Source organism: Podarcis cretensis, assembly GCF_951804945.1.
Source record: "Podarcis cretensis genome assembly, chromosome: 14".
In the NCBI taxonomy this organism is placed as follows: Eukaryota; Metazoa; Chordata; class Lepidosauria; order Squamata; family Lacertidae; genus Podarcis; species Podarcis cretensis.
Window position 1 is genome coordinate 40927409 of NC_137183.1, and position 27053 is coordinate 40954461.

The following is a 27053-nucleotide window of genomic DNA, read 5'->3' on the forward strand; positions in this document are numbered from 1 at the left end:
AGTGCCACCTGCGTCCCATATATATATATATATATATATATATATATATGGTTTTACAAATTAAAGGTTCCATTCAAAGTCTTAAGTAATAAAAAGGTAAGTAAACAAAGAATTATGGTGCTGGAGGAGACTCTTGAGGGTCCCATGGACTGCAAGAAGATCAAACCTATCCATTCTGAAGGAAATCAGCCCTGGGTGGTTACTGGAAGGACAGATCCTGAAGCTGAGGCTCCAACACTTTGGTCACCTCATGAGAAGAGAAGTCTCCTTGGAAAAGACCCTGATGTTGGGAAAGATTGATGGCACTAGGAGAAGGGGATGACAGAGGACGAGATGGTTGGACACTGTTCTTGAAGTTACCAACATGAGTTTGACCAAACTGCGGGAGGTAGTGGAAGACAGGAGTGCCTGGCATGCTCTGGTCCATTAGGTCAAGAAGAGTCAGACACGACTAAATGACTAAACAACAACAACAAAGATTCACCCGAATCTCTGGACTTCCTCCCACCCTTTCATGGGTTCCATCTCTAGTCCTTTTCCACTGCATATTTTAAGTCACTCCCATTTTTTCAGTATCCCATATAACCCTAGTTCTTGTTACACTACAAGTGTTATTCAAATCCTGCAAAGGAGTTCAATTATTTACAGTGGTCTCCAAGGTGACTTATGAATTTCCCCCATCTTGCATGGATTTTCATCTTGCCTGAGTTGGAGGGGAATAGCTTTCGATAGACCGAGATGTTGTTTTGCTATTAGTATGCATCCAGTTATAGGAGGTTGTGTTGTGGTGTTCCTATTGTATATATTGGGATATATATTTCTATGTTCCACCTAATCTTGTGATTGTAATTTGTTGTAATTTTTAACATATTTTAAATTGTTGTGGCTCATCCTAGAACCTTGGGGTGAAGGGCAGGCTATTAAATTAACAACAACAACAACAGCAAAATAAATAAATAATAGAATTGTTGTGTTGGAAGGGACCCCAAGGGTCATCCAGTCTAAGCCCCTGCAATGCAGGAATGTATATAGTGAATGGTAGGTGTTTTGTATGATTAAAAGATGGCATAATGTATTAATGCTTATACATTTATACTGAAAGCCACATGCCTTTGAATAATAAGCAACTAAGTAGACAGTCAAATAACTACCACCTGGAGCTCAGTACCACAAATGAAAGGCGGAAAAAGCTAAGAAGCAAGCAAAGCAAGAGGGGTTCTTCCTGAAATACTTTTGCACATGGAAAGGAACTGAAGAACTAGAATATGGCCTTCCAGATATGCAACCAACATAACCACAGAAACCCCAACAAGCTGAATGCAAACCCCCCCCCCCCCCAGTCTCTGTTCTCAGTCCTAATGCTTTAGGGGATTTTAAAGGTGGCACCTTACAGTAGATTCTTCTAATCATTCTATTTTACTAATAAAAAATAATTGGGGTGAGTGGGTGGGAAACCTACTTACTACCCTAAATATTTATTTTTCCTATTCCTCGGCCTGTGGAACCTCTGTAATTCCAGCCAAAGTCTAAACCCTGCAATCCACCCAGCTACTCCCTGGAGGGAGGCGGCCATCTAAAAGACTTGCATTTGACATTGGGAAGGCCGTGGGATGAAAGAAAGGACTAATTGAAGAGGTGCTTCTGGCTTGTTTCCTGATAAAAAGGATATTGGTTGATATTAAACAGAAGCACTTATTCCCTTCAAAGATTGCTATTTATTGACTGCCAGATGCTAGTGCTTCTAAGTGACGCAGCGGAGGCAGCGTTGGAAATGAGACCAGAAAAATGAATCTAGAGTTGCACATATATATGTATAAGGAATTCTGTTCAAGTGTAATTTCCTCCCACCCACCCCAGATGTCCTGGCAAGGATGTTAGCAAAGTGCAGTCAAATTGCTTGCTCTCAGTTCCCATTTCAGTGGGAATGGGCAAATCTGTCAAGCTTTGGTTTCTCTGTGTCTTATTTTATATTCGCATTTCCACCTCCACTTGCATAGCAGGGATGTGTGTGTTTTCGTGAAAATTCACCAGCATTTTAAGGCAAATTTCTCCCGACATGCACATTTTTAATGCATTCTTCCAAAACAACAACAATTGTGTTTATTATTTGTATACTGTCCTTCATCTGAAGATCTTAGGGCAGTTCACAACAGAAAAATGCAAAATGAGAACACAAATTACAAAATGAAACAAAATAGGAAACAAACCAATAACCACTCACCCAAAAAAACGTTTAAAAGGCATAGACTATTAATATAATTTATAATTACAGCTGCCAGATGTAAGAGAATCCTTGGGGGAAGTGCAAAATAAGATAAAAGGAAAAAAGTATCTCATTGTGGAGTAGAAGAAAGAGATGACATGTGACTTCATCAAAGATTCTCCTGATAAAGTGACTGAAACGTCAGGTGTGAGTGCTTTCGTTAGAAAGCTAGTGTAATTTCTTCATTTTGGAGGAAATTTACCAAATTGTTTGCAAGACTCTGTGCAAGCAAAGGAGCGTGATATCACAGAAGACTTTCAACTCCTCAAATCACAGCTTGTTGCTGTTATTAAAATACTTCTCATGTAATAGAGCATTTGCCAGGATGATAATGCATTTTTGTAAGTTGTTTTCACTAACATATGCATTGCCCCCCAGCATATGCACTTTTGTACACGTTACTTGGCTGCAGAATTGCCTTGCAGAAATTTTGAGAAGTGTGAATTTTGAATGACGGCTGTGTTTCTGTTCGTTTACTGTTTTGCAAAGGAAATAATCTCACCTTTAAATGCATACTGAATCAAATTTCTTCCCCATCCCTAATCTTCAGACATGAGTTACAAGCAATTCTCTTTGATTTCATAGAACCACACCTATGAAAGTAAGGTAAAGGTAAATGGACTCCTGACCATTAGGTCCAGTCGTGACTGACTCTGGGGTTGCGGCACTCATCTTGCTTTATTGGCCGAGGGAGCCATCGTACAGCTTCCAGGTCATGTGGCCAACACGACTAAGCCACTTCTGGCGAACCAGAGCAGTGCATGGAAATGCCGTTTACCTTGCTGCTGGAGCGGTACCTAGTTATCTACTTGCCCTTTGACGTGCTTTCAAACTGCTAGGTTGGCAGGAGCAGGGACTGAGCAACGGGAGCTCACCCCGTCGTGGGGATTCGAACTGCCAACCTTTTGATCGGCAAGTCCTAGGCTCTGTGGTTTAACCCACAGTGCCATCCGCGTCCCTCTATGAAAGTACAAGCGATCAATGAACCAATTGCCCCAGTTATCTTCAGTTGCTTTTAAGAGTGAAGCCATAAGGAGACTGGAACCAGTGTTCTTCAAAACTGGAAGCATAAGTCAAAGAGTTTTTGGCAACACTGGGTTTTCCCTTGTTTCTTGAAGGATTTCTCAGGCCCTGCTTGGGGTGGAAGCCCAGATGTGTGTTTGGTTGGAAACTCTCCCATTCCAAGCTGGGATCCCCAAGGGTGTTCTGATTGGGTATGGCAATAATCTAGGTGGGCTGGTCCATGAGTCAGCACTATGGATAGTTCACAGTGGAGAGGGGACCCACCATTGGGTGCATACAAATTAATCAGAAGTGGGATTGATTCACATTAAAGGTGGAGGGGGTTTCTTGGATGCCTGTGGGTATTATTTCACTTACTTAAAATTGTGGTAAGGCAGCCTTGTTGTATTTTGGGGGCCCACCAGCTTCTTCTACTGAATGGGGCCTTTGACATCTGCCCCCCAGTTCCTACCCTGATGGGACCACTCTGTAGGCTTGTGCTGTTGGAGTAGCGAAAAACAGGAAAGTGTTTTAAAAGTCTTCCTGAAGTGATTAAGGCAGAGGAAGGTCTTCCTTTACTACCTTACACAAAGAGTCGGCTTCTTTTATTCATTAATTTATTTATTTTAAAATGTGGGAGGGGGGGGCACATGGAAAACTCTTAGCAGACCTCATCCAGAGCTGGCTGCAGATCATACCCGCAATTTTGTTGTTCTTGGAAACCACTCCTGAATGCTCCTTTTCCACAAACACTGAGGCGTTTTGTAAGCGAGCAGGGTGTTTACTGAAGAGGCCTGCCTTTGGTAGGAACACACTTAATACCCCTGGGATCGTACAGCATTTTGCAAAGCTTGAGGGTCAGGAACCCAGCGCTTTCCCACTTTTGAACTTGAGCTGATCAAATCAGACCAATTGGTTCAGAAATCTTTGACTCATTGAAAAAAAAAAGATGCTTCTGTTGAAATATGGTAGGGCTGCCATATGTCCTGATTATCCAGGACATGTCCTAGAATTCACCTCCCAAAATTGCATCCTGGATTATTTTTTTGGAAATCTGGCAAACATCCTGGAAAATTTACTAGGGGTTAAATCGTGCCCAAAATGCTTTTTAAAAAGCCCCAGAGCTCGAAAGTTCTTGTAGCTTTTACTTTAAAAAGCTAAACAACTTGGGGTTTGTCTAAATAAAGCTCAATAACTTTGGGGTTTTCCTTTAAAAAGCTCAACAATTTTGGCGGTTTCCTTAAAAACGCTCAACAATTTTGGGGTTTCCTGGTTTTTACTTTTTCAAATATGGCAACCTAAATATGGCTCACTTTTATTATCTATTGGAGGGACAAAGTACAGGAAAATACGAAACCATGCTTTTTGTTCAGAGTGCTTTGAAGCCAGGTTGAATTTATTTAACCGTAAACAATCCTAAAAGAGACCAAAGCAATATATTGGTTTTGAATTATTTGTCTATTGCACAAGGGAGACTATTTTGTTGAAGATGTTTACTGTAGGATACAAAAGAGATGGACTGCTTGTTGTTGTTTAGCAATTTGTGTTATGATACTGATGTGGATTTTTGTGTTTACACAATTTTTATTTGTATATATGTTTTGTCAAAAAATAATAATGCAAAAAAAGAAAAAAAATACCCTTGATCAATTGAGCTGCACCAGGACTGGCTCTGCATCCCAGATGTTTGCCAGTACTGAAAAGAGTGTGCATGGAAAAAGTTGGTTCCAGTGCTGGTTTTTAACCCTAGTCTGACTAGCTCATATTGCAATATTTGTTTCCCCCTCTTAAACTCTCTCAGGATTGTAAGATATGAGGGGTTGTATCTGAAATAAGTATTATTACTGGTAAACAAGTCACTTTGGACCCTACCCATTTTTTTTATGGTGCTACTGCAGCTTTTATTAGTCAACAAGTAATTTGACGTCTGCTGATCACCACCTATTTTGTGATCTCTCAAGGATAGGATAGAATAATAATAATTACTACTCTTTGAATGTATGGTTTTGAAAAGTCATGTTTATTGCCATCTGTGAAAAACTGGCCCATGTGCTTTCAGGGACAACGTCGACCCTTCATACTTTGAATCTGTTTGGGAAGTTGTTTGTGATTTATAAGACCAAATAATCTCATGGTTGGCACATTCCTACTAAATACGATTTTATCTGGCAACATTTATGAATACTTGATGTATTTTGTGTGAATATGAACCTTGTATTCCACTAGGGAATATATTTTGCATGATTATTATTTTTTGCTAGCTCTTTTTCATCTTGCATTTTTATTCTCTTTGCCTTTATGACAGTTTTTGTTGTTGGGCTTTTTTTGTATTTGCAAATCTTGTTAAAAGGAAAATGGAAAAGGAGGAGAGGATGCTATCTTATTTATTTCTATATGATGTTTATGAATATCCCCCAAAGGAACGCAAGGCGATATAGAACTAGGCATGTGGGGGAAAGTCAGTTCAGTTTGCATTTAAAGGAGAATCTGCCTAATACCTTCCTTCCTGAAATTGACTTCTGGGTCTTTTCCAGCCCTACCTGGACATGCTAGGGATTTAACCTGGTAACGTTTTTTGCCAAGCCTGCACTCTATTGAGGGATGGGCAAACGTGTCCATTTTTTATTCTCTCCATGTCTCAAGTCTTAAGTATCCATATCAGTTTATTGCTTTTAAAAGTCCTCATGTAAATTCAAAAGCACCTTAGTGTGCCAACTTCTAATGTACACATTTTTGCAGAACAGTTTCCCCTAATAAAATGCAGTCATAAAAATGCTTACAAAATGGGCTTTCTCACCGACATGCAATATAATTATGCACACCCTCCCCTTGTGTATTTGGCAGACGTTGCACAGATGGAGAATTGCACTGCAAAATTCAGAGACTGCTCAAATGCCAAAGGATGGCTCAGTTTTGGTTTCCGTATTGTTTCGGAAACTGCAGATCAGGTAGGTCGGCCTTTCAGTGAGAACAGAAATTAATTTCTCCTGCATCCTTTGCTACTGAGCTACAACTCTTCTCTTAGTTGCTGATGTGTCCTTTTGTCTCCTTGAAGGAATAGACAGAATTACCTTTCCCTGTATCAACTGGGTGCCATTTAGATTTTGGAAGGCACCGTTGCTAGTCTTCATATGGTAATTTGTGCATGCCTTTCAAGAGAGGCAAATTATTCATAGCATGCCTGTTTCGGTCTTGAACAGGCTATCTGCTGTTTTCAGTGCTAAGAGCATGTTTTTTCCCCTGCATTTGGTGTCGGCTCCAACCCATTCACCCCCCCTTTCCTTCATTCCTATCTCCTTCTCTCCAACCATCTTTTTAAAGACCCCTGGTCCAGGAAGAGGCTGATGGGAAATGTCCACAGCACAGCCTGGGAAAAAGCATCCTTACCAACCACGGATAGTCTTATTTGTCCCTTGCATTGTTTTGGCTTTGAATGGGGGCGAGATTATGCGCTACATTCAGGCGACAAAAAACCAAGGATAAATGCCGGGGGCGGGGCGGGGCAGAAGCTCCCCGATTCTCATTCAGAGGAGAGGAGGGAAAGCACGCCACTCACCAGGGAGCCTTAGAGAGTTATTTCCAATGCCATTGTGCGAAGGGATTGGATTTAAATGCAGATTAAGCAATGGGGCGTTAAGGGGGCAGAAGTGTGGGGCAGGGCGGGAAGTGGGAAGGAAGAAGCTGTCCAAAAGGGGAGAAAAGGAGGGGTGGGGGTGGGGGAAATTCTGTTTCAAAGATGGATGGTCTGATGAGTTGACAGTTCTCCAGAATGAAAGCCACTGTGCAGGCAGACAGTTTGGGTTTCTGTCCACTTTGTTGTTGTTTGATTTATTTGGCTGCCCAGCTTTCTCCACAGGTGAATAAGGAAACTCACAGAATTGTTGGAAGGAACCTCAAACGGGTCAGCTAATACAATCTGCTGCAATTCAGGAATCCCTGAATAAGTGCGGCCCGTAAGAATGCGACCTGTTCAACCGCGTTGAAATAAAACTGCCATTAAAAACAACAACTCAATTCCGCGTCCTCGGTTACAAAACGAGCAGTGACCTTTGTTGTTAGTAGAGAAAACAGTTGCAAACCTCAAAAAAGAGGAACAAGAAAAATGATGAAAATGAATAACACAATAAAGGATAAGTGTAAACAATGCCGCGGCACATTTGGATGTGGCATTATGTTAAATTTCTCAGATAACACTGTCCAGATTGGTGCTTCTGTGCATGTGGTAGTTAATAGAACAGGCACAGGCAAACTCGGTCCTCCAGATGTTTGGAGACTACAATTCCTATCATCCCTGACCACTGGTCCTGTTAGCTAGGGATGATGGGAGTTGTAGTCCCAAAACATCTGGAGGGCCAAGTTTGCCTATGCCTGTAATAGATTGAGGGCACCATTCACTCTGTGCTACACTGTAAACTAGAGGTTGTCAAACTAGGGCCCACGGGCCGGATACGGCCCACCGGGCTTGTTAATCCGGCCCACGAACCTTGCGGACCCTGCCTCCTGCTCATTCAGTCCCTGCACTAAACAGGCGCAGTGCAGAGGCCTCGCCGGGTGGAGACTGACTTCCGCGATGCGGCATGGCTTCTGATTGGCTGAAGGAAGCTCCTGCAGCCAGTCGGAAGCTGTGGACACCTCTGGGTGCTGCCCCTTCCTTCCCGCTGAGCGGGAGGAAGTGGCAGCTGCGTGGAGGCTGCCAGCACCGCTCAGGCCAGCGGCTTGGGCTCTGTGCCCCACTGAGACAGAGGATGTTGACTCTGCCAAAGACGAGGCAGCGTCGGCGGTTGTGGTGTTGGTGGCATGGGGGGGCTTTCGGGAGGGGGGGTGCTTTCGGGAGGTGTGGGTCCGGCCCCCCACAAGGTCTGAGGGACAGTGGACCGGCCCCCTCCTGAAAAAGTTTGCTGACCCCTGCTGTAGACTGTATGAACCACCAAGGCAAAAGTAGTTACAGAAACCTTCAGTGGCAAATGCTACCTTGGGTGTGTGTGTGTGTGTGTGTGTGTGTGTGAGAGAGAGAGATAGAGGGAGAGAGGGAGAGAGGGAGAGAGAGAGAGGGGGGGGGGAGAGAGAGAGAGAGAGAGAGAGAGAGAGTGTCTGGTTTGGACAGGTCTATAATGTTTAATACACCTAAATTTGAGCAGTGAAGGCTTCTCAACCTAGACAAAGTCACATGGGCTCCCTAGAGAGTTAATATCCTGTTATTCATGTAAGTTTACTAATTGTATAGGACATGTTGTCATTTTTATTATATGTTCACACGTTTCTGCTTGGCTACAACCTGTATTCTACATCTGTGCTCAGTGGGGTGTTGGGTTAGGGTAACTGTTGAGTGTGATAAAGGGTGTGTTTGTGTTGCCTTATTAATAAATTTCAATAATACTCTCCAAAGCATTCAACTCCAGCATATGTAAAACAGCTTTGAGGAGTGCCTTTTATGATTAAGGTAGGAAATAAAATAAACACAAAAGAACTTAGACAGGACCTTCTGTTTTGTTACCAGTGACAATAGCTCTCCGAGGCTGGGCGAACAAATGAATGGTCATCGGATAACAGGCCAGGAGGGAATGTAACTCAGCACAAGTGACCCTGAATCTGTTTTTCTGATTGGAGCTATGGTCTCTAACAGTGACCTCTCAACCCAGGGAAACATAGAGCATTGATGAAAAGTACATATTTATCTTGGGCCCCTTTGGAGCCAATACATCTCAGGGCTGATTCACATGACACACTCACCCCAAACACAAATACCATTTGTCTGCAGCTGGATTCTGGTTCATGAACGCTAATGCCATAATACATGATGGCTTTAAAAGAGGCATGTGCAAATTATTGGACAACAAGGCTATCAATCTTTTTTGGGGGTCAGGGGCAGAGGAAGAGCACAAGAATTCCATTTCTCCCATGCAAGTGCCACATTTTCAACACCAGCAATAACCAATAACTATGACAAAAAATTATATAATAACTTGCCTCGGAATCCGCTCTAGGATTCATACAAAGCTTCTGTAGAATTTTGGAGACCACTGCCACCTCATCCTGCTTTCCCGGCCATCGTGCTGTTTTTTCCCTTTCATATAACAGGCTGCTCTCGTAGATATCCTTGGTGTCTACTGCAGAAGTAAACCAGGCAATGGGGAACAATTCAAACACAGTCAACACTCTGAGGCCTTAGGAAAACCACCAGGAAGGCAACTGAGCTCTCGGCTTCAGTCCTCCCTCCTATTATGATTTGCAATATATTACATCATCATACACATTTTTTTTTCTGTTAGCATTTGGGAATATTGACAATTTACCATCCCTTTAGTGCAAATTTCTGCTCATCTAAAATACAAAACTGTGATTTCCCCCCCTTTAATGTATGCACTTCTACACATGCTTTATCCAAGGATATGCTTTTCTGTAGACATGACTTGGCTAGAGAACAGCAGCAGTGCAAAATTCAGAAAAGTGCAAATTTCAAAGGATGGCTGTGTTTTACTTTGCACATTGTTTACAGAAGTGCGAATTGAGTAGCTTCACTTTTAAATAGTATCAACTTTCTTCCCCATCCCAAATGACATTGTAGCCTAATAAGTGGGGTAAAAGAAGTCTAATACCCCAAGCAAAGGCAGTTCAAAAAGACTTTTTATTAACTTGTCATTGCTTAGAGGCATTCACTAACCCAGGGTGGGTAAACATTTTCAACCCCAGAGCCACACTGTGTGTGTGTGTGTGTGTGTGTGTGTATGTCACATGCCAGTGATTGGTGCTGGCACAAAAGTGGACTTGAGACACACACACACACACACACACACACACGTAAGAAGCTGTGATTTGCCTCCCTCTCTACCCAACCCAAGGTCATGATGGGAATCACACCCTCTTTGCTCTTTAGATGGTCAACCTGCAGAGAAGAGAGGTCACTTGGCTTGGGGATGGGGCAAATAAACATGGTAACAGGGTCAGGCACCAACCTCTTTCATGTGCTGTGATTTCAGCTTCCGTTCGGAACAGTTTCATTGCCATCCGAGTCTGGGTCTTCACTCCGCTGCCCTTCCTCCCAGGAGATGTAGTGAGATGAGACTCTATACATTGGGATTCTGCCAGGATTCCCTCCTCAAACTTCTGAACACACTCAAGTTTGGAGGATATGAGCTGCTGATCAGGCTAAAACATAGGGACAGAGAGATGATCAAATGTCCACTTAGGCCACATTCACACCATACATTTATAGCACTATGATGCCACTTTAAACAGTCATGGCTTCCCCCAAAGAATTCTGGGAAAATCATTTGTTAAGGGTGTGGAGACTTGTCAGGAGACCCCACCCCTTTCTCATCACACAGCTACAGTTCCCAAGGTTTTCCCTGTGAAAAGGGTTTGATTGTTGAATCACTCTACGAATTATAGCTCTGTGAGGGGAACAGGGGTCAACTAATACTCTCAGCACCCTTAAGAAACTACACCTCCCATGATTGTGTGTGGAGGGGGAAGCCATGACTGTTTAAAGTGGTATGACAGTGCTTTAAATGCATACTACGCACCAGGCCAAACAAGCTGTGTATTCCTACAAATGATGTGATGCCATCTGAGTATTAAAATATACATTTTACAGGAAAAGTGTGCACAAAAATACATATTTTTGGGGAAATGCATTTCAGGAAAAAAGTGCATACCATTTAAATTGCATTTTAGCCTGTATTTTAAATTGTTTTTTTTCCCCTATTATGTTTTTACTGTAATTTTTCTGTTGTTAGCTGCCCTGAGCCCGGCTCTGGCTGGGGAGAGAAGGGTGTAAATAAAATTTATTATTATTTTTATTAAATGTAGATTTTTCATGTGGCTTTACAGAATTATAGAAAACAGGATGGGGCAGGCTTATGAGCGGACATTATGTGAAACTCACACAGAAATAAAAGAACCTGATCTATTCCTACCTAGATATGAACCATTCCCCATGTGTTTACAGGCTCAACACAGTGAAGTGCCTCTTGATAAATAGTTGTTTGTGTTTTTAACGCATATAAGTTCTTGAGTAACAACATAGCTAGCTTCTTGAAAGAAATAGTGGAAGAACAAGAGGTTTAACAGTACTTACTGGTGCATTGGGCAAAGCAACGGACCTCAGAGAAGTGAATCCAGAAAACCGGTGAGAACACAGGTTTAAATCTTTCGTCTTCAAAAGGAGAGGCCCTTTCTGCTGATATCTGGTTGGGCATTTCCCCAGGACATCCACCTAATTAACAATCACAAGACAACAAAAGGGAATTATTTTACTGGGCTCCAAAGTGCATGATAATTCAAACCTACAACCCAACAGAAGGTGCATTGGGTGGGGGGGGAGAGGTAGGTCTGCAGTGTCTTAGCCCTTGGAACTCTCCCTCCCACATACATCGGCTTGCTTTTCCACAACCCCCCCCCCAACATTTGCCTGACTAGAATGTGCTTGTCTGGACAGAGCATGGGTAGGCAAACTAAGGCCCCGGGGTCCGGATGCAGCCCAATCACCTTCTAAATCCGGCCCACAGACGGTCCAGGAATCAGCATGTTTTTACATGAGTATAATGTGCCCTTTTATTTAAAATGCATCTCTGGGTTATTTGTGGGGCATAGGAATTTGTTCATTCCCCTCCCCCCCAAAAAAAAATAGTCCGGCCCCCCACAAGGTCTGAGCGACAGTGGACCAGCCCTCTGCTGAAAAAGTTTGCTGACCCCTGGACAGAGGATAGGAAGTTGTGTGTGAGTGTTTGTAGAAACCAACTCATTGCATAATGGTAAAATTTATATTTGTTGCTTCACCCACTTCTGAGCGAAAGAGCATCTCCATTTCATGGCCAATCTCAGTTTGACTGTGAATGAAACAAGAGGAAATTGCATAGTAATAGTGCTGTGTGAGACAGTGTGTGTGTTCTCTCTCTCTCTCTCTCTCTCTCTCTCTCTCTCTGTGTGTGTGTGTGTGTGTGTGTGTGTGTTGTGTGTGTTTATACTGCCCTTCAAAGATTACAGGGCACTTCACAGTATAAAATCACTTGGAAACAATTGCTTCCCGTTGGCCTTTGAGACTGGTGGACATGTGTCATGCTGGTGACCCAATATATGTGGTGCCCAGTAATTATTTCTGGCTTGGTTGAACAATAAATGAACAATTAAGTCTGTTCCATAACTATCTATTATTTCTTAATGCTACAAATGACTGGTAATTTGTACTTTCATGGGATGAATTTACCATACATCATTGTATAGGCTAATTCACAGAATTAGAACTGTATCAAACAACAGACGTCCCCCCTGTGTTGTGTTATGTGGATGCCGTGTTAGGTGTTGCTCTGTTAATGTATGTGGATGTGAGTGTGGTGCTATGTGATGTTACGTAGTTCTAAAAGGGGCAAGAATGAGACTAAGGGGGGAGGAGGGCAAGTTGACAGCAAGAGCCCCCCTCCCACTGGGCAGTTTGCAAGTAAGAAGGCAAACAGTTGAGGGCTGGCAGAAGGCAGACTGGGGTTGGCGGAGCAGTGCACATTTTTCCTAATGAACTAGTCTCCACTGTACAAAATTCACCAATATTTCAGACCAAGAGTATACAGTGGTACCTCGGGTTAAGAACTTAATTTGTTCCGGAGGTCCGTTCTTAACCTGAAACTGTTCTTAACCTGAGGTACCACTTTAGCTAATGGGGCCTACTGCTGCCGCCGCTTGATTTCTGTTCTTATCCTGAAGCAAACTTCTTAACCCGAGGTACTATTTCTGGGTTAGCAGAGTCTGTAACCTGCAGCGTCTGTAATCCGAGGTACCACTGTATACTGGACCAAGACAGCTTCGAATGTTCAGAACTGCTCACCTCTTCCACGCTACCATTGGTCGTTGCCACCAAGTATGTCTGAAGAGCACTGAGGATGCCGCGCTTGATGTTGAGTGCCCAGATTGGCTCACTCCTTTGGGGGAAAATCTTCAGAATCTTTCCATTATGGTAGCAAAACCAAAGGGGATGCTGCTCCAGTGCTTCCCTGTAAAATAGAGAAGGGGAAGGTTTCTTGGTCCCTCCCCCCTTTGGTGAAGTGATGTAAACTAACCACTTGCTTACAAATGATGTACAGTGGTGCCCCACAAGACGAATGCCTCGCAAGACGAAAAACCCGCTAGACGAAAGGGTTTTCCGTTTTGGAGGCGCTTTGCAAAACGAATTTCCCTATGGGCTTCCTTCGCAAGACGAAAGCCCGTAGGGAAATCTCCGTGACAGCGGGGAAGAGCAGCCTTCTGAAGGCTGGCGGTGGGGCGGAGAGACCTGCTCGGGCCGCCAGCCTTGGGATGGCTGCTCCGAAGGCTGGCGGTGGGGCGGAGAGACCTTCTCCCCGCGCCAGCCTTTGGATGGCTGTCCTGAAGACTTGCGGTGGGAGGAGGGTTTTCCTTCCCACCGCCAACTTTCAGAATGCTGTTCTGAATGTTGGCGTGGGGAGGAAAAACCCTCCTCCCACCACAAGCCCCGGGAACAGAGGAGAAGCGCTGTGCGCCTTCCCCTCTGTTCCCGTACCTGTCCTGAAGGCTTGCGGTGGGAGAAAAGCCCTTCTCCGCACCGCCAGCCTGGCAAGCGGTCTCCATAGGAACGCATTAATTGATTTTCAATGCATTCCTATGGGAAACCGTGCTTCGCAAGACGAAAAACTCGCAAGAAGAAAAAACGTGCGGAACGAATTAATTTCGTCTTGCGAGGCACCACTGTACATGAGAAGTCAATGGGCCAGTAAATATTCACATCTCCCACTCATTCAGATACTCTAGCTTGGTAGAAAACCAGCCCTCCCTAGGATACTGTATTGGGTTGATTCAGGATATTTGTAAATACCTTTTGTGCCAGACGCATCTCTGTGGCGAGGGAGTTCCACAACTTAGGAGCTGCCACAAATAATACCTTCTCATGGGGTCACCCACCCAAACTACTGATCTTAACACCTGTGGGGGTGGGTGCAGTCTTTCCAATATAGGCCATGTTGCTCTCAAGTTATTTTGCTCCCACAGCGAGAACTCGTTTTTGACAAAGGTTTGTTTTACCTTAAACTTCCATTTTCTTTGTGCAGCCTGTCTTTGGACCCAGATGTCGTCTTGATCTGGACATCCTGCAACTGGGAACGACAACGACACTTGTTAAAAGGTTATTTTAATTTTATGGCTAACTACAAGGGAGAAGGGTTGTGTGTGTGGGGGGGGTGTTGGGATTTTGCAGACTCGTTGAACCTCTGGTGCTGGAGACCAGGAGAATTGGCCCAGTTGTGTTGCCCTTTCTCTGATGGAAGGGGGAATTTGGAGCTCTTCACAAGGAGAAATGAGGTAAGAGGGTGTTTCGATGGTTCAGAGAGAGAAATAATGCATTGTGTGATGGGTGAATTGCTCTCAACTCTCCTTGAGTTTCACTTGCAACACTCCTTCACTTCATGGGAACGTTGGGATTGTAAAAACGCAACCCTTCAGGGTGAGTGGGGCTGCTCCCATCTGTGGAGGTGGGGCCTGGTTCTAGGTAACTATCCTGCACCCTTCTGTTGCTGCCAATTCCTGAGTTGCCTCCTCCCTCAGCTGCCCACAACACTCCCGGGCCTCCATTGAGATTCTCTGCTCTCTTGGAGGTCAGGGGGAATAGCCAACATCATTGCTCCTTCTTCTGAAGTGGCTGAAGACAAGGCACAAAGGAGAGAGTCCCCTTCCTCCAACCCCCGGCCCCACCAATCAGGCCCTGCTCTGGTTCTTCTTCCTCTTCCTGTTGTACTGGAGCCTGGGGACCATGCCTCATATTGACAGCACTGCAGGGCTCATGGCAGGTTTTCAAACTTCCCAAATCTAAACTTCCACTCCTATAAATGGAGCAGGAGCAATGAAACAATTTTGGGACATGATTTATAATGAGCTGAAAAAGCTGTTTAAATATACCTCCCCCCCCCCAAACCGGAAGCCTTTTTGCTAGGCTTGATAGGTGAAGAAATAGGAAAAGTAGACCAGAGATTATTCATGTATAATCTGCCGCTAGAATCCTGGTAGTCCAAAAATGGAAGACACAGGAATTACCAACATTGGAGGAGTGGCAGACAAAAATGGTAGAATATGCGGGATTAGCAAAACTGACTTACAGGATTTGTAACCAAGAGGAAACAAAGTTCAGAGTAAATTTGTGGAGCATATAAGTAATAACTGTAGAAGTCTAAAGACTGTAGCAGGATTAAAATAAATCTTATAATGTGGATAGGATGTTATTAAGAAACTGCGGAAAGAAAAGTGTAAAATGAAAACCTGCTGAAGGGAGGGAGGGAAGTCTGCGCTCGGCAGTGAGGAAAAAACAAGTGGGTATAAGATTATAGAACTTTATTGTATTTGTTTTGTTTCTTTGATGTATGTTAAAGAAAACCCAATAAAAATGCGCATCTATCTATCTATCATCTATCTATCTATCTATCTATCTATCTATCTATCTATCTATCTATCTATCATCTATCTATCATCTATCTATCTATCATCTATCTATCTATCTATCTATCTATCATCTATCTATCTATCATCTATCTATCTATCTATCATCTTTGGAGCAAGAGCACAAAGCCTTTTGTGCCCCTGTTGGACTTGCCACCACACTCACTTTTAAGACTCTGTGACATCTTGCCAGCACTTCAACAACAACGGTGCCTTCAAGGGAGATGCCACTCCTTTCTTCAGCCCTTCCTGGAAGGAATGTGCTGGTCGAAGTGGAGTATCTATAGCTCAATCTGGATCCAGTCGGGAGAGGCAGCACATTGATTTCTAGCGGGGAGAGTAAAGTTTTGAGACAACTTTGTTATTGACAGATGGGCACAAAAGTGTGCACATAGGGTGTGCTGGATGTGCCCAGCACACCCGAAAGGTTGTTGTCATTTTTTAATGACACAGGCAGAATTAAAAGGCTGGACTGGATCTGGACTGGAGCTGCAGCTCCTACCAAATGCAAGCAGAAGCTGCAGATCCATCCCAGCCTTTTTCTTCTGCCTGCATCTCTCTCTCTCACACACATGGCTCCACTAAACTTGGTGTGAATATTCCCAATGTGGCAGTGGCGGTCTTCATCAAAGGTTGCATGCCAGGCACCATTTGGGTTGAAGATGGCAGACTGAAACATGACTTTGGCATGACTTCACGATCTGGGGCATAATGGGTCCAAAATAATAAATTACACTATCCATTTTAACCCCCCCCCCCCATATATTGGGAGTTCTACAAATTCCCTGGTAGTGTCCCAGTAGCTTTTAATGCTATTTTTACCAATATATAAATTTGTATGCAGTTTTTTCACATTTTGTGCACATAATGTGTTTAGAGAACTGCACTGCAAAATTCAGAGGAATGTGAATTTTGAAGGACAATTGTGCTTCAGTTTGCATATTGTTTCCGAAAGGGAAAATTAGGGAACTTTGTATTAAGATACAAACTAATTTTCTCTCCCCTCCTACTCTGAGGTTCTTCTGTATTCATATTATTTATCCAAGAGGCTAAAACTTGCTGGAGAATTCCCTGCCCCACCCCCATATAAACTGCCCCGCCACAGTTCAGTGCTAAGAATTTGCCTTGTCTACTCACCAGCACACTGAGAGACACAGGACTCTTCATGCTTTGAATTCTCCAGAGTTCCTATAATAACAAACCAAGAGGGATTGCAGAAAGGCATTTAGAGAAAACTCTCTGTAGGTTCAGTTGCTGATCCTGCAGCTGTTTATTTACCATAGACCTAAAAAAAAAAGAGCTTAAATGCAACGTCACATTTACAGGAATTCAGGTCAACACTGTCATCTTGGAGACCACCATGTTTATTTGGCAATAATAATAAATGGATTCTATCCATGAAGAAAATGGCCCTTTTTGTTCTAAAACCATTTCCTCTGCAGAATGTGCTCTCGGTTTAATCCGCACAAGGGTTATGTTTCTGACAATTTCAATCTGATTAATATTAACTGTGATCCAGTTCCCCTTTTTCCTGAAACCTGATGAGCTTCAGAATACAAAAAAATAAGAACAGGTCTGGAGGCAGCCCTGTTTAGGGAAGCTTTTAATGTTTGATGTATTACAGTATTTTAATATTTTTTTGGAAGCCGCCCAGAGTGGCTGGGGAAGCCCAGCCAGATGGGAGGGGTATAAATAATAAATTATTATTATTATTATTATTATTATTTTGGGCATCCCAGTCTTACAGTGGCCAACCAGATGCCAGTGGGAAAAACACAGGCAGGATCTGAGCGCAAGAGCACTCTCCCTTCCTGTGGTTTCCAGCAACTGGTATTCAAAAGTGTGCTGCCTTTGATTGCAGAGGCAGAACATGCACATCATGGCTAGTAGCCACTGGTAGCCTTCTTCACCTCCATGAATTTGTCCAATTCTCTTTTAAAGAGAACTAGTGCCTGTCACTTCCTCTTGGTGGAGTGAGTTCCACAGTTCACGTAGTGCATGAAGGAGTCTTTTTTTTTTGGAATTTTTTTATTTTCAGTGCAGAATCATAACAGAAATTACAAACATTGAATCCAAAATAATACTATACAAACAAAAAAAAAACCGGAACATACAAAAAAAACAGAAAAGAAAAGGGAAAAAAACAAAGGAAACAAAACTAAACTAAACAAAAACGAAAAAGCACATATCTACAGAAAAAAACCATATCATTACGTACATAGACACAAACTGACTTCCTTCCTTTGTTCTAAGACCATAAAAAATTACTCTTACTGTATTGTTGTGTCTAATTAGATTACTTCCACCTTTGTACTTTTTTTTTACATCATTTTTCTTTTTCTTTAACCCTGTAAAGCATCATTCATTACATACCAATATACTTACTCCAGAACAATGTTTTTTCATATACTCTTAGCACAACCCCATTCTTTTAATAATTTCTGGTCCGAAATCTGGCAAGACTCACAGCTTACATACGGGGACAATCGGGCATGAAGGAGTCTTTTATCTCTCCAGAATCCCCCAGCAGCTTCACTGGATGTCCTTGAATTCTAACGTTCTGAGTGAAGGAGAAAACTTTTCTCTATCCGCTTTCTCTATGCCATGCATAATCTTGTAAACTTCTGTCATGTCACCTCCTACTTGCCTTTTCTTTAAACCAGAACACCCCCAAATGTTGCACCCTTTCCTTACAGAGGAGCTGCTCCACACCCTTGATTAGTTTCTGAAACTTTTCTGACTCTAAAACATCCTTTTTGAGGCCCTGAAGGAAAAACATTCTCCCAGACAAAGGCATTAAACCAGCCCATGTGCTTTTAATCAAGCCATTTTTCTCCTAATGTTTCATCTGGGATTCCCTTGGATATTAAACCCAGACGAAACTGCTTGTCAGCTTCCCTCTTGAAGCATCTCTACCCAACCTTCTCACGTTGTTGAAGCTTTTGTCTCCAACATCCTGCACATACAGGAGTTACCAACCTTTTTGGACTGATAGGCTCATTTGCAAACTGGAGAAACATAAGGAGTACAGCCTTTTACCCTGACTACAACAGAATGCTGTTTCCAAGCCTCATTTTTTTTTGGGGGGGGGATGCAGGAAGTGGAGATGAGAACCTGTGGGAACCAGGGACAGCCTTTGAGGGTGCAGGTGTTCACCATGTTGCTGCCCCTCTTGCACAAATCAGACCTGCAACAAAATATTGTTAGGAAAACATTCTTTAAGAAACAGATTAAAGTTCCTGGAAGCTTTAAAGAGGTTCCAGAATTTTTCTTTAGTGTGTAGGAATGGCACTCTAGGCTTGATTGGTACCAGCTGGATGTGCAAATTAAGGGAGGAATGTCAGGTGTGCATGCAGGAGCCAGGCTCTGTGACCAATAGGACTTTGCAGGACTGGGGCCTTCCTAAGTTTGTTCTGAAGAAGCAAGGCACAGCCTCACAGGTTAGGCTGATTGGTAACTCACAGCACCTGGTGGCAAGAGCTGGGAAGGGTTATAAGGTCAGCATTTCCCTTCAGCTCTTTGCCACAGCAACACGCTTCCTGCCTTGGGCTTCTTGTTTCCTGATCCTTGAACCTCGGATTCTTGGCTCCTTGCTTCCTGACCCTCAGACCCTTGGCTTCCTGACTCCCATCTCTCTGACCCTCGGACTCTTGGCTTCCTGACTCCTGGCTTCTGGACCCCGTTCCTGCTCCCACCCTGTCATCTTGCCCCAGGTCCTAACGCCCCCTGCTGGGACTTCGATTGCCCATGAGCCGGACCGTGACAAGGAAGTTGCAGGCTGCAATTTCCACACGATGAAAGCACACACACACATGTTGCCAGCAGCACGCATGCTGACAACAAGGTTGGAAGTAAGACAATGTGTGCTGCTGACACTGTGAGTTTTGCTGTCTCAGGATTGTTCATAGAATCATAGAGACCACAAGGGCCATCGAGTCCAAACCCCTGCCAAGCAGGAAACACCATCAGAGCACTCCTGACATATGGTTGTCAAGCCTCTGCTTAAAGACCTCCAAAGAAGGAGACTCCACCACACTCCTCGGCAGCAAATTCCACTGTCGAACAGCTCTTACTGTCAGGAAGTTCTTCCTAATGTTTAGGTGGAATCTTCTTTCTTGTAGTTTGGAACCATTGCTCCATGTCCGCTTCTCTGGAGCAGCAGAAAACAACCTTCCTCCCTCCTCTATGTGACATCCTTTTATATATTTGAACATGGCTATCATATCACCCCTTAACCTCCTCTTCTCCAGGCTAAACATGCCCAGCTCCCTTAGCCGTTCCTCATAAGGCATTGTTTCCAGGCCTTTGACCATTTTGGTTGCCCTCCTCTGGACACGTTCCAGTTTGTCAGTGTCCTTCTTGAACTGTGGTGCCCAGATCACTGGAATGAGAATATATCGTGCTGAAGAAATAAAGAAGGAATGTAAATAGCTTGTATACAATAGTAACAGAAATGCTTGTGCAACCAGTCAAGCAATAAAGCTCTTGAAGAAGAGTTTGGATTTGATACCCTGCTTTATCATTACCCGAAGGAGTCTCCAAGCGGCTAACATTCTCCTTTCCCTTCCTCCCCCACAACAAACACTCTGTGAGGTGAGTGGGGCTGAGAGACTTCAGAGAAGTGTGACTAGCCCAAGGTCACCCAGCAGCTGCATGTGGAGGAGCGGAGACGTGAACCCGGTTCACCAGATTACGAGTCTACTGCTCTTAACCACTACACCACACTGGCTCTTGACTGTGAATTTGAATATGACTCCTGTTCTTGTCCTCTGCCTCTGGGGAAAACTCTGCCACAAACAGGAAGAAGTGGTTTTACTGAGGTGCCACCACACAAGCAGAAAAACGTAGCAGAAGTGTGTGGGCGGTAGCCTCTAATAAACATTGCTATGGAAAATGCTCCTGTTCAGAGTGCCAGCCAGCCACACCCCTTTCTAGGATACCATTGCACCTCCATTTAGATTTTACCTACAGTTGAGTCAGCATCCCATGGCCACTGAGCATGCACTGATTACATTTTTGCAAAGCAACTGCCCAGCTTAACATTGGGACAAAGAAGAAGAGACAGAGACCAGAAATAGGGGCTGAATGAGTATATGTAATTGATCCTTGGAAATGTCACAAAATGGGGGTCTGTTTTAATTTCAGAATTCAATTCTGAAGCAGGTAAACTAATAACATGTGTGGCACCCCAGAGCATGTGACGGCATCTTGCCCTCTCTGCTGTAACTACAGTTGGAGGCTACACATCTAGTGAAAGGCAGCAAGCCCAAATAATGCAATTCCCAGACAAATTTCACAGTAGCCCTGGCAAATTTCGCTTCTCTGCTGTCGTTTATCTTGACATGAGCTTATACTTTAAATTCATCACATTTGCATTTTCCATTTATAAAGAATTAGCTTCCAGTATACAAAACCCAAAAAAACTTAACTCTTGCAGAACAGATTCAAGGGTTTAAGAGATGCAACAAAGTGAGATAGTTTGAAAGGAATTAAATAAATACACTGCGTTGCCCTGCAGTCTTATACATGCCTGCACAATAGGAAATCCCACTGAGTTCATTGGGACTTACCCGCAGGTAAATAGAAATGGGATTGCCACCTTAAAGTTAAAAGGAACAACACTTCAAAAGTGCTCAGCTGTAAATTACTGTTGTTACTGCAGTAAAACGTCTAAATGTTTCTGTTTGCAAATTCCCCCCTGCTCTGCAAAAAGTGGGAAAAACACCTCTTAGTGACACAACTTTGGTGTGTGTGTGTGTTTAACTTCCATGCTAATCCTCCCCTCTGCCAAACATCTACCTCTTTTTGGAAACATTGAGATGCTATCATCTCAATCTAGATAGCACCGCCCCACCCCTGTGCACTTTGTTTTATTATTCTAAAAAAAAACCTTACATCACAGCAAGTGACACATTTAGTAGCATATTGAGCTGAGCCCTGAGAGAACAAGCATGTATTTTAACATCCATTTAACTGAGGGTGAGCAAACCTATTTCCTATCATGTTTTTAGTTACAATTCCATTAATCTGCAGAATGCTTAAAGATTGTTTTTTTTTTTTAAAAAAAACCTATTAAATTACTTATTTGAATGTACATTTTCTCTCTAAATACACACTAAAATGCATGTTTCAATACATTTAAACACCTGAGAATGGAGTCACAAATGTCAGACAGACGAAACCTAGTGCACACCCACCCATAGGAGTTCATATAAGAATGTGCAAAGATTAAGTTCCCCAAGCAGCCTTACCTATAGAACAATAAGGCTGGGGTGGGTGGAAAACAAATCACTTGACGTAAGCTGATCACCTCACATCTTAGCCAACGCCTGCTACGGATGACGGCTCTCCGTTTTTCCATTCTTAAAATCAGCTCTCTGAATTTCTGCAGCATTTTTTTTGTGTGTGTGTGTGTGTGTTTCAAAATTCTCATGAAAATTTTAGCGTGAAATTCTCCTCATAAATAGAAAAGATTGTAAGTTGATAGGGTACATGAGGGTCATCTAGTCCAACCCCCCTGCAATGCAGGAATCTTTTGCTCAACGTGGGGCTTGAACCCACAACGTCACTTAACAAACCCACCTTTGCAAAGCTATTTCGCCTTATAATTCTTTTTGAATGTCATTTTCACTAATATATTCATTTAGATGCACACTCCACCCAAGTAACACATTTTTTTTTTGTACACATTCCTAGGCTGGAGAACTGCATTGCAAAATTTGGAAAAGTGTGAATTTTGAAGGATGGCTGCGTTTCAGTTTTGAGTATTTGTTTCGGAACGTGTGAATTTGGTGGGTTCACCTTTAAATGACAACTGAATTGAATTCCTTCTCCCCCACTTCTACCACCTGCCAACCTTCCCACCTATGACAAAAAAAAGGGCAGCCTCGACACAATCACATGCCAGGCAAATGAGATCACTTCTCCAAAGCCGCATTTTTGCATTTGACAGAGAGAAAAGGAGGGGTGGGGGAGGAGGAGAGTGAGAGTCATGGTTTCCAAAGAGATGAAATGGTTAATTTAGTTTCTTCTACTTACGCCTCGATATGCCGGCTGCAAAAATGGAAAGGAAAATGATTATGTGCCGAAACTCCATGGCGTTGGAATTCTCCTCAGTGTTTGCAAAACCACATCAGACCTCCCTTTCAGAGGCAGCTCTGGAGAAGCGCAGCTGAAGGAAACTTTTTTCTTCACAAAAAGCAAGAGCTGACGATTTCAGATCTTCAAGCCAGGGGAGGGGTTGAGGAGGGTGGGATTTATTTATTTTTTTGTTCGCTTGCTTTGGGATAAGGGGACATCCGCCCAACCAAGCGAAGTTCTTTCATATTGCTTAGACAACACCTCCTCAATGATTATATACACACACACACACACATACAGTGGTACCTCAGGTTACAGACGCTTCAAGTTACAGACACTTCAGGTTACAGACTGCTAACCCAGAAATAGTACCTCATGTTAAGAATTTTGCTTCAGGATGAGAACAGAAATCACGTGGCGGCAGCAGAAGGCCCCATTAGCTAAAGTGGTACCTCAGGTTAAGAACAGTTTCAGGTTAAGAACGGACTTCCAGAACGAATTAAGTTCTTAACCTGAGGTACCACTGTATAAAAATCCCTCACTATCTCTGTATATGCCCAACTTAGGAGAAAAACTACTCTTTCTGGGGGGAAATTCTGCTGATTTAGATGCAATGGCTTCTCTCTAATAAGAAGCTACCAGCAGAGGTGTACACAATACATGTGGAAATCTTTACAACAGAATAATAAATAAGCCACACATGTTTTGGAGTTGCATAAAAGAAGGCAGGGATCTAATCATTCTGCTGTTGGATATGTCTGGTAGTATCTCATGTGAATTTCTCTCATTCTGGCATTAATGTTTCCCATGTTTTTTCAATTTCCAATATCTCCCTCCTGTTCCTTTCTCTTAAAGAATGTTGTTTCATTGGAATGAATTTTGCACGGTAACAGGTCATACAGTCTAACTAGGATTGCTGAATTTGCGCCAATGTCTCTCGTATGCATATTTTATTCATGCTGTGTGTTCATTTTGGTGCCTGCACACATAGGGAATGGATGTTTCTGGTTCATCTTTGCAAAGGTGTGTGTGTGTGTGTGTGTGTGTGTGTGTGTGTGTGTGTTTGTGTAAAATTAGCACGATCCTCAAGGAATCACTGTATGCAACCCACAGAGACAGAACAAGACTCATACCACGTGCCTACGGACCAACACATATTGTCAAATGGACAATTCTATTTTGTTTCTTTGAAATGAATGATGGGCAGAGATACAGTGGAAGCAAGCTGTTTGGGAGTTTCTCCTCTCCCCTAAAGGTCCCCCCTGTAAATATTTGTTATACTTAAGAGTGCTGGAGAATTCTAAGGAAAACTGAAACACGAGTGGAAATTGGCCCAAGTTTGTTTATGCATCCCATGTCCAGCATGTAAATCAATCCATCAAATACAAGTTGGTATTCACTGCCACTGCTTTCACTCTGCAAATGATACATAATTAGTTAATCCCCTCCACCCCCACTGAGCTTCCTTTGTACTGAAATGAACTGGGTGGAGTAACATAGCGACAACTTAATTAATGTTAATTATGTAAATTGGATAAGTTAAGTAATTCTGCTGCAGTGGCCAGCAGATGAATAATGTAGATCTTTTTTAAAAATACTTTATTTACACATTAAAAGTTACACACAATGAAACACATTGATCTATTATAAAAAGAAAAAAGAGGAAAAAAAAGAAAGAATAAAAGGAACATTCAACAAAAAATACTGTCAAATACATACAGTGATTTAAGGAATACAGTCACTGACATTATTATTAACACATATTTCCAGTATGAGATTCTTTTTGCATCACCTTATCTTTTTCTCCTCGCGACGCTCACTTTCTTATCTATGCCTAATCTCTGGTTTTGTTCCCGTGATTTATTTAATGACTTCCTTCTGCCTCCATACAGTGCTTAATTGTTCATATCTTAAGATTTCTGCATCCATTTTAACACGGTGGAGAGCCGTTCTATTATCTCTGTCGAGTTTTTAGTCTATGCTCAGCCAAGTGTAATCATTGGAACCATATCTCATCATATAATTAAAAAAAACCATTAAAAATTAAGAACAATGTAGATCTTTTGCTGGAAGATGACCTGCAGCAGAATGGAAACAGTGCCAAATGCAACGAATACAGGGTGGAATAGAAAACGAAACCTTCATATATCCCTGGTGTACTTACATAAATTTCTGGGTTCCCTTGAGATGTTTGATACACCTCGTGTGTGTGTACCTGGACACCAGAAGGACTGGGACTTATATATGAATGACAAAAGGTTAAGAGGCAGCTGTCTTCCTTCGGATCCCCAAATCCTGTACCACAATCTATTCCTTGAGGCTCAATCATCATACCAGCCCTGATTCTTCAGCCATTCTGTAGAACAGTCCCTTCTGGGCTATTAATGTCTCTGGGGCATCGAATTCTGCCACTCGGCCGCTTTCCATCACTAAAACCCTGCAAATATTAGAAGTGGAGCATAAAGTGTTAGACTATATCGATAGTCATGCCAAATCAAGAGAGAAAGAAAGAAAGAAAGAAAGAAAGAAAGAAAAGAAAGAAAGAAAGAAAGAGAAAGAAAGAAAGAGCTAGGCTTTCGATATGCAGTGAAACCGTAACTAGTTAAACCAACCAGCTTACGGTGAGATGGGTTTTTTTGTAAGCAGCCATGGCAAAATTCATCAATCGGCATTGCTGACTGAGATCTACAAGGTATACAGTTTCTTGGGCAAAGGGTGCTATTATGCTCATTTCAAAGAGTATGTGCAGAACTCAAGAACACCACCATGGTCTCCTGATGACTGCTAATTTCCAAATGATTCTGCCCAAGCCACTGATCACTTTGGAGGGGGCTCTGTTCTGCATCCCGTTGTCACTGGAAACAAAGTTGGTGGGGATGTGGGACAGGGCCTTTTCAGTGGTGGCACTTAGGACTGTGGAACCCCTTCCTCCCTGTGTGATCTTACTTTCTTCTTTCCAACAGATGATTCTTTCCCCGTCAAGCTTTCTGTAATGATTGGTGGTTTGGTCCCCCCCCCTTATCTTCTAATTGCTATCCTTCTGCTCTCTTCTTAATTATAATTATAATCTCCTGCATTTGTTAAAAAGTATGTGGCGCTGTGGGTAAAAGCCTCAGCGCCTAGGGCTTGCCGATCGAAAGGTCGGCGGTTCGAATCCCCGCGGCGGGGTGCGCTCCCGCTGCTCGGTCCCAGCGCCTGCCAACCTAGCAGTTCGAAAGCACCCCCGGGTGCAAGTAGATAAATAGGGACCGCTTACCAGCGGGAAGGTAAACGGCGTTTCCGTGTGTGGCTCTGGCTCGCCAGAGCAGCAATGTCACGCTGGCCACGTGACCCGGAAGTGTCTCCGGACAGCGCTGGCCCCTGGCCTCTTAAGTGAGATGGGCGCACAACCCCAGAGTCTGTCAAGACTGGCCCGTATGGGCAGGGGTACCTTTACCTTTACCTTTATACCTTGCCTTTCCATGCATAATTCCTAAGATGGCTGCTTCTGTTCTACTAATTATTCCTGGTTTTGATGCTTATTGACATCTATTAACCAAAAGGCAGCAGATCTATAAATAGTGGCGTATCCACAACTAAATGCCGTGCAACACCCCCTACCACACACAAAAAACGGCACAAAGAATTAATGTTAACTGGCAGCTGAAGAAGACTTACCTGTCACAGTCCAAAAGGGTGTTCACTCGGTGGGCTATGGTCAGAACTGTGCACTCCCTGAACTGAGTCCTTATGGTGGCCTGAATCTGCAAATCTGTTTCAAGATCCACAGCTGCAGTGGCCTCATCCAGAACCAGGATCTTGGCTTTCCGAAGCAGAGCTCGTGCCAGGCAGATGAACTGCCGCTGGCCGACACTGGAAAGAAGCAAGGGCGATTAACTGGCCACCCAGGTTTTCCAGCTAGGGAAAACTACATGACCCAACGTGTCTTCTATTTGCTTATATATTTATATACGGCACCTTTCAGGACAGATAAAAAGAAAGCACTTCTTTACACAGTGCATAGCGAAGCTGCAGAACTCACAGTGATGGCCACCAACCTTTAAAAGAAGATTGGATAAATTCATGGAGAATAAAGCTGCTAATCATGGCGGCTACGCTCTGCTTCCACAGCAGTAGGCAGTAATGTTTCTGAATGTCGGTTGCCGGAGATCACAGAAGGAAAGGGGGCTCTTGTGCTTGCATCCTGCTTGGGGTTTCCTGCAAGCGTCTGGTTGGCCACAGGATGCTGGATGGACCATTGGCCGGATCCAGCAGAGCTCTTCTTATTTACTGTCTGTTT

General features: G+C 43.2%; 2 protein-coding genes and 1 long non-coding RNA gene across 10 annotated transcripts in view; 1 reads left to right on the forward strand and 2 right to left on the reverse strand.

The window, feature by feature from the left end:
- The window catches only part of LOC307202487, a 235113-nt gene that overhangs the window by 21210 nt on the left and 186850 nt on the right, over window positions 1-27053 (forward strand). The gene's annotated exons all lie outside the window — the stretch shown is intronic.
- LOC307202690 (microsomal triglyceride transfer protein large subunit-like) lies at window positions 6899-22845 on the reverse strand (the record flags this gene model as incomplete). The annotated part of the gene is made up of 9 exons (XM_079952855.1): window positions 22733-22845; window positions 16832-16882; window positions 15861-16021; window positions 14291-14361; window positions 13083-13248; window positions 11343-11480; window positions 10219-10411; window positions 9233-9372; window positions 6899-6946 (listed from the first exon to the last, which is right to left on the reverse strand). Exons 1-9 carry the CDS (start codon window positions 22788-22790, stop codon window positions 6899-6901), a joined length of 1026 nt encoding a protein of 341 aa, XP_079808981.1. The 5' UTR covers window positions 22791-22845.
- Window positions 24422-27053, reverse strand: part of ABCC6 (ATP binding cassette subfamily C member 6) — a 44010-nt gene continuing 41378 nt past the window's right edge. For 3 of the 8 annotated variants that reach the window (XM_079952299.1, XM_079952301.1, XM_079952298.1), the window contains 2 exons: window positions 26432-26626; window positions 24425-25211 (listed from right to left, as the gene is read on the reverse strand). In XM_079952299.1, the coding sequence (XP_079808425.1) occupies window positions 25103-25211; window positions 26432-26626 (304 nt within the window). In that variant the 3' untranslated portion in view covers window positions 24425-25102. Of the gene's footprint in view, window positions 25212-26431; window positions 26627-26655; window positions 26672-27053 lie in introns of those variants that run through there. The other 5 variants (XR_013832878.1, XM_079952300.1, XM_079952302.1 and 2 more) reach the window with 5 other exon arrangements.